At 39.3% G+C, this 14,471-nt stretch overlaps 1 protein-coding gene across 2 annotated transcripts in view; it reads left to right on the forward strand.

The window, feature by feature from the left end:
• slc15a4 (solute carrier family 15 member 4) overlaps positions 1–14,471 on the forward strand; it is a 60,020-nt gene that overhangs the window by 33,033 nt on the left and 12,516 nt on the right. For both annotated transcript variants that reach the window (XR_013800379.1, XM_079636636.1), the window contains exon 8: positions 5,681–5,839. Coding sequence is in view for 1 of the 2 variants with exons in the window: in XM_079636636.1 (XP_079492762.1) it covers positions 5,681–5,839 (159 nt within the window). In the remaining variant the exon portion in view is untranslated. The remainder of the gene's footprint in view (positions 1–5,680; positions 5,840–14,471) is intronic.

A 14,471-nucleotide genomic window follows, 5' to 3' on the forward strand; every position in this document is an offset into this window, starting at 1 on the left:
TGATGGAAATCATTCTACGAACATCTGTAAAATTGCACTATGTAGTTGTGCATATGATTGTTCCATGTACATTTTGAGAATGTACCTTGAAAGAAAATTGTATGTATTCTGCTCTGAGATGTATGCTAACATGCTAATTCCGAAGATTATTCAGAAGCTCAGCTGCAGGACATTTATCCATCAGTTATGAAACAACATCTTGGCACTATTTTGGGGGACTCCTCAATTCCTTCGGGCAACCAGACTAAGATTTAATGTGACCGCAACAGCAGTTAAACACAGGTTTGTGTCTGTGCGGCGGTGTGCTGACACACTTTCGTAGTCAACTCTCTCCATCTCACCCCAGGTCTCCAGTGTCCTAGCCCTCCCATGAAATGCAAATGCCTCCTGATAGCATGGAGGACTCTTAAAATAAAGCCTCAACGCTCCATCCCTACCCCTGGGGAACCTCCAGGAAATTGGACAAGAAATGTGACAAATGTCTCTGGAAAGTTCCCTCCTCTGGCCCTATTCTGTTTGAATAAATCCGTTTTAATGGACTCCACTGCCAGCTCGCTTTGTCGTGGGCTGTCAGATGACAGCGGAAGCTGAGTTGATTCTGATTTTTCACATTGTTGTAGACGAACACTTGCACTTACACACATGCACCACCTGCGGGAGATATGTATGGATGGTTGAGGGGACAGGCCTAAAACTGGAATCTTTTTTTTTTCCTCCCCTGGGAATTTTAATTATATATCGTTCTCTCCGAAAAATGTTAAAGGCTAATGTTCTTTCCAAGAAAGAAAAATTGCCTACTGCCTGACTCTGCAAGGGGTGAAATAAAACCAGAATATTTCAAGTTAAACTTCTTTTCTTTTTTGAATAATTCAGCTTTGAAGTTAGAAAAGGTCAGGTTTTATATATTTTTCCTTCTTCTTCTTGCGTGATATTGTGGATGGTCGTGTCATTAGACTCTAGTTGCCATGCTCACGACATTGAGGCACCTTATGGATTACCTTTTTTTCTGCTCGTAAGGGACATTCCCTCTGCTACTTGACCAAAGCAAAACTTTTCCAGTAGGGCTCATTTATTCTTTAGACCAGCAGCCATATAACCTTGTAGCCCAAGACTAGTTGCCCACTGAAGCTGAGCAGCGTTGACTCTGGTCAGTACCTGGATCGGAGACCTCCTTGGAAACCCAGGTTGCTGCTGGAAGAGGTGTTAGGGCGATCAGCACGGGGCGCTCACCCTGTGGTCTGTGTGGGTCCTAATGCCCCACAGTGATGAGGACACTATACTGTAACAAGCACAGTCCTTCTGATAAGACTTAAAAATGAGGCCCTGACTCTTTGTGGTCATTAAAAATCCTAGGATGTCCTTTGAAAAAGAGTAGGGGTGTAACCCCAGCATCCTGGCCAAATTTGCCCATTGGTCTCTGCCATCATGGCCTCCTAATCATCCCCATATAAACTGATTGGCTTCATCACTCTCCACTCTCCTCTCCACCAATACGCTGGGGAAAAGATGCTGCACATTGGCGGTGGTTGAGGAGATCCTTGCATCATGGAAAGGCAGTATAGTAAGGTTGGTAAGTACCAAGAAAGTTACAATGTATGCAGGGAAAAATAAAAATAGAGAAAACAAACAAAGAGGAAACATTTAAAGATGTTAGCAGCAGTTCCTTCAAGTCCTGTAGGATGTGAGGTGGAGCCACTGTGAATCGAATTTGCTGGTCCAGCACATCCCACAGATGCTTAAGTGGATTGAATTTAAGGAATTTGGAGTCCAGAGCAACACCTTGAACTCTTCATCATGTTCCTCAAACCATTTCTTAACAATGTGTGCAGTGTGGCAGGGTGCAATATGAAAAAGAACAGTTCCACCAGGGAACACTGTTGTCATAAAGGGGTGTCTGCTGGTCTGCAACAATGGGTAGGTGGCACGTGTCAAATTTACATCCACACGAATGCCTGGACTCAGGGTTTCCCTGCAGAACATTCCTCAGAAAATCACGTTCCCTCCACCAACTTATCGCTGTCCCACGCCCAACACCCTGGCACCGGTTTGTGGTTTGTCTCTCCTCAGACAACTGTTGGTAAATTCTCACCACTGCTGTCCGGGAGGAACCATGTCTTGCCGTTTCAGAGATACTCATACCCAGTCACTTTGCCACTTGCCAAATTTGCTCCAATCTTTATTTCTGCCCATTAAGAACTGATTGTTTGCTTACCATCTAATTTACCCAGATCTTAATATGTGGCCTTAGGGGATTATCATCCATATTTGCTTCACCTGTGACTGGTCATAATGTTTTGGCTCATCAGTGTGTGTATACTGTGTATACATAACTTTCCCCTCCCATCAGTACTTTTATGGGATTGCGGATTTACGCAAATTTTCCGTTTAGTAAATCTGGCCCTTGGTGAGCATAACAGACTTCTTTCAATAACATTTAACAGCAGGTGAGGCCAGTGGTATTTGTTACTCCATAGAAGTCAATGCATTACGTATCGTTTTCGCGAGTCATGTTCAAATTGATTCCCGCTCATTTTAGTATGTAACTCAATAATGTACTGTAAATCAACCCATTTTAGAAAAAAGAAGAAGCTCATAACATGTTCGTAGTCTTGATTGATTTTGAACAGTTACTGTTGTTTTAAGTGTTTCTTGAGCCCAGGGCTTCTCAAACATCTGATTGCTGTCGTCAGACAGCCTCCATGGCACAAACAGCACTTAGAAAAGGTCAACCATGCCTGCAGACAGCTATAAACACTGTAATAGAGCCGCCGCATTCCTTCATCTCCCTCTCTTTCACTTTTTTCTCTTTCTGCCCCTCCTGCCTCCATGCCTCCTAATGTGCATTTGTTTCAGAGCAGCGAGAGCGTGGGATTGTGGGATGGGATTAGATGATCTCTTTTGCTCCGTTTTGTGGAATCCCTCCCTTTTCTTTTTAGCTGTTTTACCCCTGTGCTCTCTCTCTCTCTTACTATCTGTCCATCTATCAGAGAAGATTCATGGCCTAACCAGGCTCAGTAAACGAGTCTGACAGTTGTGCCCACAAGCCATAATTTTAAAAATGACAAGTTTGAGGCGCCATGAAATTATCAATGTCAGCCAGCAGGCAGCCACCACTCAGGGTTAAAAAGAGATTTGATCTTCTCTTTCTCTTCTCCTGTGTCCTTTCTACATCCCCTGACTTTCCTGAACTACTTCATCTTTTCTTTCCACCACTATACTGCTTTTCTTTTTTACCTCTCTCTTTTTTTTCTCGGTGTCTTTCTGTAAATATTTATGGATGTGTGCTGATTTTGGCAGTTGAGTAGGTGTTTCTGAGTCATTCTGCTACAGATGTATCAGGACACACACTGTTTTAGCAATTTAATCCCAATGTTTGTAGATAGTGGATGTTAGCAATATAGGGATGCCATTTTAAAATCGAATGCAGGAATAAATGATCAAATAATGAATTCAAATGTAAATAAATAAACTGACAAATAAATAGATGCATGTAAAAACTATTTTAAAATAGACATGTAAAACTAATTTATATATAAAATAAAAAAAATATAGAAATAAAAGGTTTTATTAGGTAATAGAGAGGTAATATAACAATTAAAAGGTGCATTTTTTTTAAATGAGTTCTTTAAAAAAACAAAACAAATTCACAGTGTGCCTTTCTTTATCCAGTGTAAATATTGCATTTAAAACATATTTTTTTTTCTTATATTTTAACTACATTTTAAACATGGATAAAATAAACATGAAATAAAAAAAATGTCTATTTAAATGTCTATAGACAGAATGAGCATCTGCAGCCAATGAGCTTTCTGATCAACATTTAAATAGCGGAGTAGCGTTTACCATTGCAGTTTGCAGCGCGTTTTCAGATTTCCTCTGAAACACTCCCCCTTCCCCAGCTCCACCTTTATAGATCTGCTATGGTCATATTTTTTTATATGCCATTTGTGCAGAAGCATTATGCTTTACATTTTCACAGCAGCGTATCTGGGAATGTATTGACACTGACAGCATCAAGTTCCTGCTCTGCAGCAGAAGTATCTGCAGTAATCTACAACAACAGCAATAATCAATAGCAGCAGCGATGTCAGCAGCAGCTGCCAAGACCAAACACATTAACATTGTCATATCTATTACCATGCTAAACAATCTTCAGAGAGTTGGCATATGTATGTGTTTTTATGTACAGTATGTATCATATATCAGTGCTGACAAAATGAACGCGTTAATGCATGCAATTGTTTTTTTCCACAGTATGATCCCACTATTATTTATTCAAACGCTATTACACCATTCAAACGTGACGAGACACAAACAAATAACTAAAATCTTCACTGGCATGCTGTCTGTGGAGCGGCTCTCTGTGAACAAACACCCGAAACTCTCACACAGAATGCCGCTTTAGACAGCACGGCAGCACCCCATTGAGTTCTCGTTCACGCTCGTACGGACAAAAACACACAAAATTATGCCAAAATTCCTGTTTTGTCGAGTATACTCATAAGCACAATCTTAAAAGTGTTAAATGAACGCAAAGATTTGTGAGAAAATAGGATGTGTCAGGTCTTCAAGTGACAGCAGTCTAACAAACCTACTGCTGTCTGTTATTAATGTTAATCAAAGAGCAAAAGACAAAGAGAAAATCACTCCCTTCTCTTGACTGAATAACGTATGTAGCTTTGATAAGGATTCATCTATATGTAATTAAAAATGTATGCAGTGAAGACTGCAAAGTGTTTGATAACTTTATCAACTTTGTTAGACCTACCTGAAAATCAGCACACTTTACAAGGTTACAGGGGTTTTAAAAAACAACGAAAACAAGAACTTTATTTTACTGTCCTGCCTGGAAAAAAAAACCTTTGTGTTGAACCCTGATACATAAAGACACAGCTAAACGTGACATTTCTTGCAATGGTCTTATGAAGATTGTTATGAAATGCCTGTAATGGAGACATCAGTATTGGTATCAGTGATACTGGCCTTCATTCATAGTAAAAAGATGCCATTAAACAAATATTTAAAATATACTGTCTTTGTTATTTCCACATTATTTTGGAGATTAAATGTGAAAGTATTACAACATAAATAAATATTAAAAACTTTAATGTTATGTGCGATTAATCATGATTAATTATAGCATTTTTTAATCGATTACAGCACTAATATATATATATTCTCAACTCTCTGAAGATTTTTAGCATGGTGATGGACATGATAATGTTAATATATCTTTTTTTCCTACTTAAAAATAAAAAATAAATGAACTATAAGTGAACATGCACATATATTCCAGCCTCTTTCAATGCAAACACTCCTCATTTCTATGCACAAGTCTCATTAAGATCACGTCTTATTCACAAAAGTCAGAACTCTTTGGCTGCAAGTTGGTACAACAGTATAGAGTGTATGAGAATAAACAGTGCTTTTAGTGCAATCCGTTCTTAGTGAATTCCCATGTGTCTTTGTCTCTGAGCACTTGTATCTACATGCAGCGAGCCTGTAACAAATGAAACCGCTGTTGCACGTCATTTTTCGACCATGATCTTTTCCACAAGACTGTTTTTTTCTGTGTATGTGGACACGTAGATTGCCATGGATACTTTTGAGGTTCTGATCATGCATTCGAAGCAAACTTCAGACTTTCATCATTGGTTTCTGCATCTTCTTGTGTTTGTAGGTCTGGAGTTCGCCTACTCCGCAGCCCCGCGCTCCATGCAGAGCGCTATAATGGGCCTGTTCTTCTTCTTCTCTGGCATCGGCTCCTTCGTGGGATCTGGACTTCTCGCTATCGTCTCTCTCAATGCCATCGGCTGGATGTCCTCGACTAAAGACTTTGGTAAGACTTGTGTGTTAGAATGTAGAACAAGATATGTGAAAAGCACTGCATAAGGTCTGGGATAAAACAGATGTAGCTTGCCTAGCTTTTGATAAGTGTGTCTGTTGGAATAAGTGTGTGCATGAATATAAATAAGAGTGTGTGTGGTTTAGGCTTTGCCTGCATTGAGGGGACCCCTTATGTTCTTATAATGATCGTAAAACCTAAAATTAGCTACAGTGGGGACCTGTGAGGAAAAGGGCTTGATAAGCATACTTAATTATGACTTAATGAAAATGTAAAGGTCTGTGAAAGGGTCCGAGGGTACAGAACATATATTTAGCTCAGTATAAACTCAACTGAACTCAATATTAAAGGGATAGTTCACTCAAAAATGAAAATTAGCCCTTGCTGATTCACCCTGAAGCCATCCTAGGTGTATATTACATTCTTCTTTCAGATGAATACAATCGGAGTTATATAAAAAAATGTCCTGGCTCTTCCAAGCTTTATAATGCGTGGCGGCAGTGGCTCAGTGGTTCATGTAGGTTGTCTACAAACCGAAAGGTTGGTGGTTCTATCCTCGTGACCAAGTGTCAAGGTGTCCATGAGCAAGACACCTGACCCCAGCTGCTCCCGACGAACTGGATGGCGCCTTGTATGGCTGACACTGCCATCGGTGTATGAATGAGTGAATGAATGGGTGAATGTGAGGCAACATGTAAAGCGCTTTGGTGGCCTTGGGTCTGTTAAAGCGCTATATAAATGCAGTCCATTTACCATTTACCATAATGGTCTTTGGAAGTCAAAGTGCATCTATTTATGATTAAAGTGCTACACGCTGCTCAGGGGGTTAATAAAGGCCTTCTGAAGTGAAGCGTAAGAAAAATATATTTTTCTAAGCTATGGTAGTTATCTTAGTCGATATAGGTTTAAATATGGATATTTTTCTTACACAAATGCATCGCTTCACTTCAGAAGGCCTTTTTTAATCATGGGCTAATCTTCCTTTTTGGGTGTACTATCCCTTTAAATCCTATTTCAACAGCTTGAATTTTTAAGAAACTTTTATGCAATTATCATTTGTAAGCTGATTGATGTAAAATATCCTGAAAATCAATGACTTTTATGTTCCATCTTGATGAATGAAATCAATGATGAAAGATGGTCCCTGATCAGCATTCTGTGTAAATGCGATTTATTGTAATTATGCCAAGGGGAAAAGAGGTCGTACCTTTCAGCTCACGGTTGTGTCAGAGATGAAGTGACGAGGTGAGCACATGCGCTTGATGGATGATGTGTGTTTTATGAGTGCGTGTCCACGTACCAAGGCTTCAGCTAGTCATTAGTAGTCAGCTGAACCCAAGAGGTGATTTCCCATTTGCCCACTGTTTATGTGTGTGTGTATTTGTTTATTTGTGTATCCTGCCCCCCAAAAAAGATTAGTATTTTGTTGGTTTTTTGAATGATTGATGATGCATATTATGAAGAATCAGATACAGAGTATCAGCATACAGATTTTTTTAACATTTATTTCTGCTTCCATCTGTTTAGAAAGCGGTCATAAACTAGTTCACACAGCGGTTATTCTGATATTTAAAGTGACATATACATTATTAACTGAAAATATTGCTTAGCCTGCTGTAATGCTACTTCAAGATTTCTCTGTATTGAATTAGTTTCCATCTTCAAATTGGGTTTAGATACTGAAACTTATTATGCATGGAGATTAAATATGCAAGTAAAATAATGCCAAATGTTTTTGAAACAAAAAAATTAAAAAGCTTGTTGAAATGCACTAATAAAAAAAAATTAAAAAAGCATTGCATTAACCGTGCTTGCATTTTAATGCATTGTATTTTTAGGGCTTGCATTTTTATGGGCTGAAATTCAACATGGTTATATATTTTAGCTGTGAATATTTCAGATTTTTATTATAAAAAATTCAATAATTCATATTCACCTTTCAGATTTCACTTCCAAAATGTTAATTCTGTTTAAAAATACAATCTATAATATTCAACAGGCAATTTTCGGTCCATTTTATTTCACTTTACACATTCGCTTCCACAAATTTAGGGGTTCAAATTCAACCGAAAATTCAACATTTGACATCCGGGAACTGCAGGGATATAAGTAGATTGCCGATTCATAATCTCCATCTGCTGTTAGTCGACCTCACCAGCAGAAGGTGCAAGCGGCTGTTGACGAAGACTATTAGAACAATGGGTTGAGACAGTAATTCATTAATAAAAATGGATTTACAGAAATGGAGCAAGTGGTAAGTACCTATTTGTGATGATTATCAGGGCCAGTATACATATGGAAAGACTGATAAAGACGTGTTTACATCTTCACGGTTACCTTTTAACACGTAAGCAGCTTTCTCTACCGTTAACGAGATTATAATGTTATTCCCCGATGCTGATGTACAGATCTAACATTAAACCTGAGGTTGTAGACACATATTTCTCTTGGTTGTTTAGTTTCCTTAACTTTATATCGCGGCAATGCATTAATGCAATGCATATTTTTCAAGTACTGCAATTCAACAAGCTTTTTTTGTTTCAAAAACATTTATTTTACTTCCTTAATAAAATCAAAATGGACCAATGTTTTTTTCATTATTATTGTCCCTAGTCTTGCTGTGCATTAATTGTCAATACATGTTGTTATTTTGTATTAAAAAAAATGCCTAATCTTTCATCAAAATGTAATATTATAGTACCTCTGAAAGGTGAACCACCCACTTCTCAGCATCCAACTAAATGTCCTGTCCTACATTTTCCGCTGAATAGTCTGTCACTCATAAATGTCGCATTATGTTACATGCAGTTTTTTGTTGTCTTGGCACATTTGAGTAAAGTAAACTCTTGAAGTGGAGAACGTAAGCCATACCTGAGTGCCAGGTCTGGTATTATGAATGTGCATGCTAATTGATGGTCATGTCAGGCTTACACCAGAATCGGTTTGTAAATCTGTCAGAGCGAGGGCGATGAACGGCACAAAGGAGACAGTAGATGCATGTGATTTCCATCGCAATGACAGTTCAATGGTCCAGATGTACTCCAACCCATTCTGTGCATCTGAGGCAAATGAACAATTTACCCACAAACTACTTCCGCGCCCATTAATACAGCACACCCAGACAGGTGTGAGGCATTTCTGCTAATGGCAGCAGTGAGAGTGCCTGTACTTCAAATCTGTCCCTCTTTGCTCTTTTTGTTTGGCAAGCATCACTGGGATATTAGAGTGGGCCTTAATATGAATTATATGACACATTGCTATTTTTTCTTTTGCTTTCATGCAACATTTAGTGATAGGAGGGGAAACGATGAGAAGTGTTAGGAACAGAATTGACTGTGAAAGAACAGTCAGACTCAAACCTTCAATGTCCAGATGAGTGCCACATGCTATAATATGAAAAAATGCTGCATTCATGCCATTTGATAATTACCGTCATTTCGAGATGACAACACATAGAAATGCATTAATTCCCAGTCCAGAGTAGAACGTCACGTTCTACTCTGGACTGGGAATTAATGCATTTCTATGGCAAGTTGGAGCTCTCAGAAAATCCCCACTGTACAAGTTGTAATCACGAGTTCTACGAGTGTTACGTTCTCTGGTAGTTACGACATACCGTGAATGCACCTAATGGCCACATTCTTACAGCAGCAGAATATGGTTGTCAGTCCTGTATTTGATTCCTTAATACGGTTACATTCGCACACAGTTCAGTTATTTACGGTAGTGACAACCCAATTCAATGACTGAACTCATACCTGCGAATTTTCAGGACTCACAACCACATTGTAACAATACAAATGAACAATACTGGAAAACTAGTTGGGCCCTATTATACACCCGGCACAATGTGGCGCCAGGGTTTTTTGCAAGTGTCTTTTGCTAGTTTCAGCCCAACGCAGTTATCATTTTCACGTCCTGCGTCACGTTGTTTAAATAGCAAATGCATTTGCGCCCATTTGTGCGTTCATGGGCGTGTTATATAATATAGCCACCCCAAACGAGGTGTGTTCAGGCGCACTGTTGTGCATTGCTATTTTGAGGCAACTGAAATAGACTGCAATATTAATCTTTCACATTGTAATCCTTTTATTTTTAATATTTGGCAATTGTTTGTGTGCTATTGCTGTTGCTGTGTGTGTGTAATAAGCAGAGTGTACGCACATTGTGGACCCGCCTATAGGAGCATATTACTTATAGGGATGTTAACCGATGACCGTTTGACCGATGGTTGACCGGATCAACGCTAACCAATCAAAGTTTTCGGCAGTCGGTAAAAAAAAAAAAAGTGATCTCTAAATTAGTCTATTATAGACAGTGGACTAAACGCTACTACAGTTAGCATCTCATTCCAATATCTTTTTGTGTGAAGTGAACAAATCCCTCTCACTCAATCTTTCATAACTCGCCCGTTTGTAGGCTACTTAATAAACCAATAAAAACATTCGGCGCGAGGTCACCGCGTTTGGGTTCGCGCGCTCACAAGGTTTGCAGAAAGTAAAGGCTACAGGCTAACACACTCGAGGGTAGAGCCAGCGCAGACGACAGGAGGAAGCGTGCAAAGAAGAGTAGTGTGTGTGGGACCATTTCACCAAACAGAATGAAACAGATGTAACGTAAGTTGCAACTTGTGTGATACAGCGCTTAAATATGAAAGTACATTACAAATACATTTCAGTGGTAACAGATAAGTGATGATGATCATCATCTTTCTTTATTATTGTTAGCACTACCTCAAACTAAAGCGGCGTCTCTTCGGTTCGGAGCTGTCATTTTCTGAAATGAGCCGCGGCAATGTTTCAAATGAGCTTCTAACGCTAGACAAACGCCTTTATTTTCAACGCGATCACCTTGTACCCAAACCATTTCGAAACTAAGGAGCCATTTGTCCGGCGATTACATACAAGCTCCTCGGCACCACGTTTGCGGGACTCATGTTTCACGCTGTTGGGGATTTTAAAAAAGTTACGTGAGTGGAAGGGCGGCGCCGGCGCCGTGTGTGTGGGTGTGTGTGTGAGCGGGAGGTAGAGCAGCGGAGAGATGCGACAGAGTTGTGAAATTGCAGGCGTGGCTCGAAATGGCTGTTATTTCAAATAGCGTAGCATATTTTAAACTAATCGGTTAACCGGTTTCAACCGGCTAATGAGGCTCGGTGGTCAGTCAAGAATTTTTTTAGTTTTCGCCATCCCTAATTACTAAAGCGCTCTTTACATAGCAAAAAAAAATTGCACCATTGACTTTAGACCAGGTTTCAGTTGGTCAATGGCACAATTTTTTTTTTGTTATGTAAAGAGCGCTTTAGTAATATGCTCCTATAGGCGGGTCCACAATGTGCGTACACTCTGCTTATTACACACACACAGCAACAGCAATAGCACACAAACAATTGCCAAATATAAAAAATAAAAGGATTACAATGTGAAAGATTAATATTGTGTACATAAAGATATGGTGGAATCCGCCTTTTAACCTTGCGCACGAGCAGATCCGTTTGTGCTCTGGAGACGCGTTTAGTCTTTCCGCTTTCAAATTCTGTCATGTAAATAGTGAATTATTCAACTGGCTTTTAAAGGGAATGGGAAATTACACTGATTGTTTTTTTGCACGTTACGCCCACTTGCACCGCGCGCTTTAGACCATGTGCTTAGATCGTTAAAATAGGGCCCGTTGTCTGAGTGTCACGCCATACATTACGAGAGAGACGCTCTGCGCTGCACAACACGTGTCTATCGCGTGTTGCGGGTTTTCGTGTGTGGTTTCATATTTGGTAACTTAAAGCGACTGAGATATGAGCTTTGTGTTATCTAAAGATTTAAGATCCAGTCACTGTTCTCCACCAGAGCTGCTCCCTCCAGTCAAAAAGCTGATATTACTGTTTATACAACACGCTGTGTTGATTGTCCAAAGTATGTGAAATATGAGGTACGCGATTGGGTGTCTGTTGCTAAAGTATCTAGCCAAAACATTCTTGCACCATCATATTGTTTCAAACGTTACATGTTTACCACTGCAATATGGTGTTAACACAGCAAAATCGGTGCTAACACTGCTCTGGGACTAACACTGGAGCAGGGTTTCATAACCCCGGGTAAAACATCTGTACTAGCCCCCCTTATAATTACAAGTGTAAAATGTTTCTCTACCCAGGGTCAAAAGTGGTGTTTAGAACATCAATAACCCAGTTAAGAGCAGCGTTAAAAGTTCGATAGTCACCTCGTCTAGACAGCATGTGTTAGCTGTTAGACTCCAACATAGTCAAATTCTTTCTATGCTCTCTCTTCCCCAAACAGGAGAAGAAAAGACACCTGCAGACTATCACACACTTGTGAAATCTGAATTAGATGCCCAAGATGACTTTGTGTCTGAACAACAGGAAAAGATCGGTCCGGGTTTCATGTTGTTGTTTTTTTTATTTTTGGCCAGCAGCATAATGTTATTCTTTATCTCTGCTGGTTACTCCATTACTGTTCTCTCTCCCTGTTTCCTGTGGTGTTGGACTCTGCAGGAAATGAAGAGAGAGAGGGAATTATGCAGCGTTGAGTAGAGAACTTTCAAAGTATGTACACACAGACGCCATCCAAGCCTGTGGCGCGCCTGTGGATGCATATACAGACTCCAACTTTTATGGGATCGGACGCCCAGGTATTAATCACTAGCTGCAGGGCCAGATTACCCAGCATTCAGCTCTGTAACACTCTCTTGCACTTATTTTCACAAATTTGAGCTTCTTCCCAGAATACCATTTAACAGATCAAACCTACCTCTCAGGTTGCATGCGAGGGTAAGTTCGGCATGCTCTCTTACTTAAAATCCTACAACACTTGATGATAACCTTTGTAAAAGTGGAGGCAGTCGGCCCACAGGGCTATTGGCTACCGCTCACACAGCGTTACTGGATCTTTTATCGCACTGATCACCAGAGAGCTTCCATGGTCCCCATAGGCTAGCAGGTGTAAATCTGCAGCTCATCGTACATCCATGCTTATCTTTTGCTGCATTTGGCATGGTAAAGGAAAGGCACTCCACTTTCTTTCATCAGTATGTCTTTTCTTCCCCCCCCCCCCCCCCCTTTTTTTTTGTAGTGTTGGTATATACTTTGCATACCATGCTGACACAGTTCAAGCTGTTAGACAGTTTGCACGATGAGACTCTTTTGGAGATGTTTTATTTTTTAATTCATGCATTTTTCATGCCTCACAACTTGTGCTGCTTTCTTTGAGTGTCTCGCACATGTTTTTAAAATGTGTTGAAAAAGTTTAAATAACTTTTTAAAAAAGCATCTCAAGACCCTTCCGTTCTGTCTGTTGTTCTCCTTCTGTAAAATTCCCTGAGAAAAACCTAATCTGATTGGGGTCAAGTGAATCTGAAACTAGCATAGCAATATAGGGCTTCCTACAGATCAATTAGTAAACTAGCCATTGATGTAAACCATTATTCATTTTGATTACGCCTAGTTTTGTTCACGTAAAAATCTAGTTCCTTATTAATCCTTTTTGTTTTTTTTTGTTAAAATATTCCTTAATTTTCCAAATCTGTCTCTTCCCAAATAGTCCTAAGTTTTACATAGGCAAACGCTACTCATTTTCTTTTTCTTCAGAAATGTAAAATCAAGTTACTTATAGACCATTTGGGAGCAGACGTCACAGTTAAGTGGAGGAAACCGGGTGAGATCCACGGAATAAGAGAAAAAAACATCCTTAGGATGTCAGAATCGAATGTAAAAAAAGAGACATTTTTACAGAATACCAGCACTGAACTCGGACGTTATGGTTGCAAGCTATTAAGTGGATAGACTGGACTGATAAAACCTGTTAGTCTACTTAAAGCATGAATTTGATGTAAGCTACAGATCTACATAATATTCACATATACAGTTCATGTAATGTATACATAATGTATTAGCACTACATTTACATTTAGTCATTTAGCAGACGCTTTTATCCATAGCGACTTACAACTGAGGACTAAAGCAAGCGAGTCATCGTGAAGAGGCAAAAACAACGCAAGAAGTGCTCAAAAATACAAAGTTCAGGCATTGCTCAGAGTAGCATAAGCCAGACAAGGAATGATTGAAGGAAAAGGAAATAATATATGTATATTTTTTTATGTTAAGTGCCCATGGAAGAGAGGAGTTTTCAGTTGTCTTTTGAATGTTGTTTATATCACGCAATTATGATTTTTCTTTTTGCTCTCTTTGTTCCTAAATGTTCAAATCTATCACTATTCCCAAATAGCCCCAAGCTTTGCAAAGGCAAACACTACAACACTATTAATTTTCCTTTTCTTTATTTTTTTTAAAATCTACTTTCTTATTAATGCAAGTGTGTGTGTGTGTGTGTGTGTGTGTGTGTGTGTGTGTGTGTGTGTGTGTGTGTGTGTGTGTGTGTGTGTGTGTGTGTGTGTGTGTGTGTTTTTTTTAAAATCAAAATAACGATGGGCTTCATTCTCGTAGCGTGTAATTTGAACAGAAATGTAGTGAAGAAGTAACTTCTGAATGAGATGTCATGTTGTAGATGTGGCCATTTCAACAAACTTTTATTGCAAAACTTTTGCTTCATTTCCCAGAAGTTTTATTACTTTTTTCCAACCTATGATGCAGGCTTTGATAAGTATTTTCAAAGACATT

Source organism: Phoxinus phoxinus (assembly GCF_949152265.1).
Source record: "Phoxinus phoxinus genome assembly, chromosome: 15".
Taxonomy (NCBI): domain Eukaryota; kingdom Metazoa; phylum Chordata; class Actinopteri; order Cypriniformes; family Leuciscidae; genus Phoxinus; species Phoxinus phoxinus.